We start from the raw sequence: 7,307 nt of genomic DNA, 5'->3' as shown, positions 1-7,307 counted from the left end.
GGGTAAAAGTTAGGAAGGGTGGGGTGGGGGTAATAGTTAGGAAGGGTGGGGTGGGGGTAATAGTTAGGAAGGGCGGGGCGGGGGTAATAGTTAGGAAGGGTGGGGTGGGGGTAATAGTTAGGAAGGGCGGGGTGGGGGTAATAGTTAGGAAGGGCGAGGTGGGGGTAATAGTTAGGAAGGGCGAGGTGGGGGTAATAGTTAGGAAGGGCGAGGTGGGGGTAATAGTTAGGAAGGGCGGGGTGGGGGTAATAGTTAGGAAGGGCGGGGCGGGGGTAATAGTTAGGAAGGGTGGGGTGGGGGTAATAGTTAGGAAGGGCGAGGTGGGGGTAATAGTTAGGAAGGGCGAGGTGGGGGTAATAGTTAGGAAGGGCGAGGTGGGGGTATAATTCAGGTCTAATTATGAATGTTACACATTGGCTCTTACACTAAAACAGATTGTTGCCATATAAGTAAGGCCCTGAGAAGTGAATGACACGGTTTTTTTCTTTGGTAGTTCCACAACCTAGCACCAAAAGGCACCTTCTCAAAAGATAGACCAGCTAGACACACAAGTTGATGAGTCTAATAAATATCATACTTCTTTTTCACTGCACATACAAGAAGAAAAACTGCAGAACAGCCCGGCCTGTGGAAGTACGACATGCAGTCTTACGGAGAAGCTCTGAATCACATGACGATGTGTGAGGCAGTCAGGTGGTCAAACGGTTTCTCAGGGCCCTACATTTAAGCAACAGTATGATGCAGATTTTACAAAAAAAAAAAAAAAAAAAATCAAGGGTTTTAAGAATGAGCTCTGCGGTCTCTCGCTAACAGCTAGGGAAGGGAGAGGTTAGGTTTATACTTCTTATATGTCTTCATTTGGACAATTTCACAAACATAAATAACAGGTCTATAAGTTGGCTACTTTGGTTTCTCTGTCCCTTGTCGATCGTCTGAGATGGGGCTGGTCGGCTGAGGGTAGGAGTGGCTAGCCCCGTGACTCCAGAGACCTGTTATGGAGAGAGAGAAAGACTCTGTAGGATTATCCCTACAGCATATGGTCCGGCAGCTGTTGTTGCTGCTACATATAGGTAAGCAATTATCACTGTGTGTGTGTGTGTCCACTCACGAGTAGCTGGTGTGCTGCTGGCGTCTCCGGGCGCTCCTCATCTTCTCGAAACGGGCCTCCATCTCCTCCAGCACCTTGGGGGTGTACCGGACCACCAGCTTCACCGAGCCCTGGGCCGCCTTCAGCAGCTCCACCGCCTTCTCGTGGTGCTCCCCTTCCACACTCTGCATCCACACACACACACACACACACACACACACACACACACACACACACAGACACGCACAGGCAGACGCAGACACACAGACACAGACACACGCACGCACACGCAGACACAGACACAGACACAGACACACAGACACAGACACGCAGACACAGACACAGACACAGACACACACACACACACACACACACACACACACACACACACACACACAAGCTCGTCTGCATGGCTTTATAAACTTTGCAACGGATGAGTTGCTGCAAAGACAATATACTGCAAAACACTCTACAGATGATACATACATTATTTATTAATGCATTTACAATTCATTCAACAGGTAGGTGTGATATTATTATGTCACACATTTTGAATCATTTATAAATGTTAGGAAATCCTTAACTAACTGAAATGATCTGTAAATCATGTATACATGTAGCACCTAATTGTTTACCTAGCATTTAATAATGTTTTTTTATACATGTTGGAATCATTATTTATTAATATTGAGTTCATCATCTATAGATGGTTTATATAAATGGCTTATAGACCATTGAAGTGTTACCATTGTTACCATTCAATGGGAAAAGACCATTGAAATAATAGACCATTATTTATTTTGCAATGGGATGTATTTAATTCAATAATTGTAGGTGTGAGAAAACATTTCATTAATAATTATGTTATTATGTTCACTTGAGACTGTATAAATAGCAGAGGATGGTATGTGATGTAAAGCTGAAGGCAAGGACTGTCTGTTACTCCCTTCCCTCCAAGGCCCTCTATGTTGACTGTACAGACTCTCTATGTTGACTGTACAGACTCTCTATGTTGACTGTATAGACCCCTCTATGTTGACTGTACAGAGACCCTCTATGTTGACTGTACAGAGACCCCTCTATGTTGACTGTACAGAGACCCTCTATGTTGACTGTACAGAGATGCCTCTTGCAAGATTTAAATAAACCCTCTGAAATGACTGATAAAGCCTCCGCCTCCGTTGGTTATTAATGAACTTAACAGCAGGAATGACAGACGCCCCCACGTACCACTCCGTTGACAGACAGCAGCTGGTCGCCCCTCTTCAGCCCCCCCTGCCTGTCGGCCACGCCCCCGGGGATGACTCTGGAGATGTAAATGGGGGAGTTCTGCTCCTTGCCCCCCATGATGTTGAACCCCAGGCCCTCCTCTGTCTTGGGGAGCTCCACCACCCGAGGGTGGGCGTGTCCCTCGCTGGCTGCGAACGCCGCCACTGTGGCCTGGGTAGAGAGGACGCCAGGAGAGGGAGAGAGACAGAGGAAGGTAAGCCTCCTGCACACTGGGAGATTTTTTGCGATCTTATACGCTCATTGCAAGCCACACTGTGTGACATGGAACTAATAATCTTGGGCACGACCATCAAGTCTAGTATGAAGCTAATTTGCAGTTTTTCTGTGTAGGAAGCAGGCTAATTTACAAGCGGCCAACTAGTAGTCGTAGTGTGTGAATAGCAGGTTAGCATTTTAAAAGAGAACTTGACCCCGAGGCGGCTCTTTTAGTAGGTAAAAAGGCACGGCTGTTCTAGTGTTAAAAAACTAAAGTTAAATGGTTTAATTACAGATGTTATTATTTTTGTATGGAATATAAGATTGCAGAAAAGGTTTGGGTCCCGTCAATGTTTTATGTACAACATCTTTTTTTTTTTTTTTTTTTTTTTCTGATTTTATCCCTTTTTTCACCCAATTTGGTAGCCAATTGAACCCAACCTAGCATCCAATTATCCCCTGCCTATTGCATAGGATCCGCCGCACGACCCCGTGGCCGGCAGTCCCAGAGGAGGCCGCCAGGCAGACTAGCTGACTGGCTCCTCGAGCCCAGCACCGTTATTCCGGCACCTAGGGGGCGGTGTTGCGCGACGGATCCTTGTCCGGAAATACTCCTATACCCGCCCTCTGGAGCGGCCGCCCAATATGCCGCTCTCCGTGTGTGCCCCAGCCATATCCGGATCTGGCGAGCTGGGATTCGAACCCAGTCCCCGGTGGGCAGCATGCACTAGTGGCCAGTGCTTAGACCGCTACACCACCGTGGGGCATATGTACAACATCTTAAGACCTGCATCACTGAGAGCTTTATTATGACCACCTTATTACGCCTTTATTCAGCGTTGTAATAGGAAAAGCTACCCCATCAATGAGTGAACATTGGTGTGTGTGTGTGTGTGTGTGTGTGTGTGTGTGTGTGTGTGTGTGTGTGTGTTACTACCTTTGCAGTCGCCTGGGCACGCACCTCTGGGCCCCCCACAATGTCCAGAGTGTCATAGAGCTGTTCATAAACCTGTCAAACAGAAGGGAGGAGAGGGGGAGAGTTAAACATGAAATAGCTGGGTCAGAGAAATGACATGAGTAAAGTAAAGTGACAAGAAAAGTTTCATTACATTTTCGTGTATACTGTTCAATTATATGTTCCAGTTTATACTGCCAACACAGCTGTCATAAAGCTGTGTATCAAGTTGGTGTGGCACACAAAGTATGGAGTGGATATTATGTCAATGGTGGGCTGAAGAAATGCATACAAAAACAGAGTAATATTCTACTCTATCCCTTTAATGCCCGATGTTGCATAAAAGGCAACAATGTCTTTAAAATACCTGGTAAAATGTCTGTCCACGGTCAATTCATGTTTTCTCAGAAAATGGCAGAAATCTATAATGGTTGTAATGAGTCTTGTAATGTGGTTGAAATTTCAATGGATGCAAAATGCTCATAACATGTCCTGAGGTGCCAGAGTACCTATGTTTCTATGAAAAATGTAAATAAAATGTAGGCAAAGGTATTATAGTCACTTGAAATGTAAATGTTGCGTATATCGGGCAGGTAATGACACTTTCATACTTCACATAGGTTACATTCATACAGTACATGCATCCAGTCTGGATCTCTTTAACATGCATGTGTGTTAACTGCAGATCGCATTGCTAACAGATCGCATTAAAAAAGCCATGAGTCATGAATAAATGCAACATTGCATAACTATTGATGAGCGTTGACATTTATTTTCCAGAAAAGTGTTATTTGGAAAGTCATGCAAGGGAAACTGGGTCCAGGTAAGCTACTCTGATCTGACTCAATTCAAAGACATCTGAAATCAAGGTCAACAGAGGGCACTAAAACACCTTTCAAGGACTTTCAAGACTCAATTCCCTCACATTCAAGGACCCAACACGGCATAGTTTGAGACAGATCTAGATGAGAATTTGTATAAGAGGAACTATCCGCTCACAGACAACAATTAAAAAGAGAGGCTTGTATATGTGAACACTAGATGGTCTCTTGTATGGAGCTATTTTAGTGCCATCAGAAATTGAATTGTATTTGACAGATTGAATTGAATATGAGCACAAATTGAATTGTATTTCACAGATCTGAATTGTATTTGACAGATTGAATTGAATCCGAGCACAAACTGAATTGTATTCGACAGATTGAATTGTATTCAATTCAGTTTTCATTATTTTCATTGTTTTCAAATTCAGTTTCTCTAAATACAATTCGTTTTTTCTCAAAATACAATTCAGTTCTCTAAATACAATTCAGTTTTACTCAAAATACAATTCAGTTCTCAAAATACAATTCAGTTTTTCTCAAAATACGAGTTCAGTTTTAGAGGCACTCATCCGGGGACTCTGGGTTAGGTAGAATAATAGAGCACCGATTCTAACTCCCATCCCTCCCATCCGACGTCGTTATATGGAGAAAAGTAATGAAATAGGCAATGTGTGTCCTTTCAGTCTGCCTGAGGTGTTGTAGGGGGGTATTTAGTATGACAGGCTAATGGGTTTATTGTGAGTTTACTTTGATTGTTTGTTTATTGCCTTGATCACCGTATTGAAAAGTCATATGGTTATGGGGGGTGATATTGCAAGGTAATTTAAGCACCTGCGCATATTGCATGGCGGTAGTGGAGAGAGAGGGGAGCGATGTATTTTTGTTGACCGCATTATACGCATATTCTATAGGCTACGCATTGTTTGTTATTTTTCTGGTTTAGATCGCTTATGGATTATTTTTGTACGTCGCCAAGTTTGATTGTTCTATTCAATAAATGATCTCGCTACAGGTGTCATATACCCTAACCCATATCGTCATATAAAAGTACCTTATTGAATCTCCAGGTAATGTATTTCTGACATCCATCACTTTTGCTGTCGTTAAGATCAGGGATCTCAAGTCTCACGCATTGGCCGTAAGACACACGCGGCGTGTGAGCGTGTGAACGGGTTGAAATGCTTGTGGCTTGTGACGCCCAATGCGTGAGACTTGAGAGCCCTGAGTTAAGATACTTTATTTTTCTGTTTGGTAGTCTGTCCAATGTGACACTTGCCCTCCTCCACCGTTTTGGATCTAGCTTGCTGTTCATTATTTTCATGATAAATCCTAGCTAGCTAGCTATAACATCTTCATATACACCATACAGGCTAAATACTGATTAACAGTAATCACCCTAACCCTACTTTGGCAAATGCCCATTGAACAGATTTATTCATTATCCTATCTTAAGAAAACGAATGTAACACTCATCTGGGGATTTACACGGCAAATCAAATGAAGAACTACAAATCCCTGATGACAGGGAGATGACGTATGACTGCTCTGATGAATCAACCCCTATTTCATCAATTTTCTCTATATAACGACGTCGATCATTGATCGGCAACGACACTATATAATAGTTTGCCTAACTGGCCATCGGATTTGGGCTCCTAATATCTAAAAAGCACTACGGTTTTCTTATTTTATCGGATTAAAGTAGCAAAGACCAGAAATGTCCATTGACCGCCAGTCAAACTTCTACACTTCTATCACCCAAAAAGGGGCGTGGACATGACGGGAGAGCAAAGTACCCGGATGCGTTGCTCTTATGAATTCGGATGGGAGGGATTATAATCGGTGCTCTATTATTCTACCTAGCCCAGAGTCCCCGGATGAGTGCCTCTAAAACTGAACTCGTATTTTGAGAAAAACTGAATTGTATTTTGAGAACTGAATTGTATTTTGAGAAAAAACGAATTGTATTTAGAGAAACTGAATTTGAAAACTGAATGAAAATAATGAAAACTGAATTGAACACAATTCAATCTGTCGAATACAATTCAGTTTGTGCTCATATTCAATTCAATCTGTCAAATACAATTCAATTTCTGCTGGCACTAAAATAGCTCCATACTCTTGCCTTCTTTTCTCAAATTCACAAACTTTCAAGGATTTCAAGGACCCGTGGGAACCCTGTGAAGGGTATGTGGCCCAGGTCTGCCGTAGCCTAGCTATACTCTATGGTTCAGACAGAAAGGCAAAAGTTCGCCAACAAAAGACATCCATACATGAACTGAAATGCACCAAAACATGTGATTGTTATTTGAAAAGTCTAACTGGATTGACATCAAATAACAGAACACAGCCACGCCCTGATATAAAGAATCACAAATGCCTGCAGATCAATAAGCTAAAAAAAACTATCCCGGAATAACTGAAGTTACTACATAGAAAAGCTTAAACGTCAGCTATAACAAATAATAAAAAATACCAATCATAATACATGTAGCAGCTCACGCTACAATGACTAAATTAAATTAAATTGAAAGGACTGTATAATTATTTTGACTCTCTACACTAAATATTATGACTGCTAAACCTATAAACTAATTAGAAACGGAGATGTAAAGCTACCGGCATACCTCTATAGGGTTGGGTACCGTTTGGTTTTATTCGATACCGGTGCCAAATCGGTACTTTAAAAACGGTACCGGTACCGAAACGGTACTTAAATCGGTACTTTTGATGGAAAAAAAAAAATCTATATAGAAATCCAGGATTTTTCACATCAGTGGTCACTGACGCGATTTTCCGAGTGCACGCCATTAATGCAGAACGGTGATGTTTTATATAAGGTGATCAAATACCAACATATCCTGATGCTACAGCTGCAGCAGAACATGGGGAACTACAGCACTGAACATAGGTTACCGTATAATATACTGTACATGTGACTGGCACTACGCTTTGG

The 7,307-nt window shown here is 42.5% G+C and overlaps 1 protein-coding gene across 1 annotated transcript in view; it reads right to left on the bottom strand.

Annotated features, from left to right (window-relative positions):
• Positions 1 to 967: 967 nt before the first annotated feature.
• The window catches only part of lin7b (lin-7 homolog B (C. elegans)), a gene marked incomplete at its 3' end in the record, with an annotated part of 57,818 nt that continues 51,478 nt past the window's right edge, over positions 968 to 7,307 (bottom strand). The window contains exons 3-6 of the mRNA XM_080523897.1: positions 3,510 to 3,581; positions 2,318 to 2,527; positions 1,109 to 1,272; positions 968 to 989 (exon numbers count right to left, since the gene is read on the bottom strand). Of these exons, the coding sequence (XP_080380023.1) occupies positions 968 to 989; positions 1,109 to 1,272; positions 2,318 to 2,527; positions 3,510 to 3,581 (468 nt within the window). The remainder of the gene's footprint in view (positions 990 to 1,108; positions 1,273 to 2,317; positions 2,528 to 3,509; positions 3,582 to 7,307) is intronic.

The sequence above is a fragment of the Nansenia antarctica genome, assembly GCF_963989245.1.
Source record: "Nansenia antarctica genome assembly, chromosome: 2".
NCBI classification, from domain to species: Eukaryota; Metazoa; Chordata; class Actinopteri; order Argentiniformes; family Microstomatidae; genus Nansenia; species Nansenia antarctica.
This window is presented reverse-complemented; position numbering and strand designations above follow the sequence as displayed.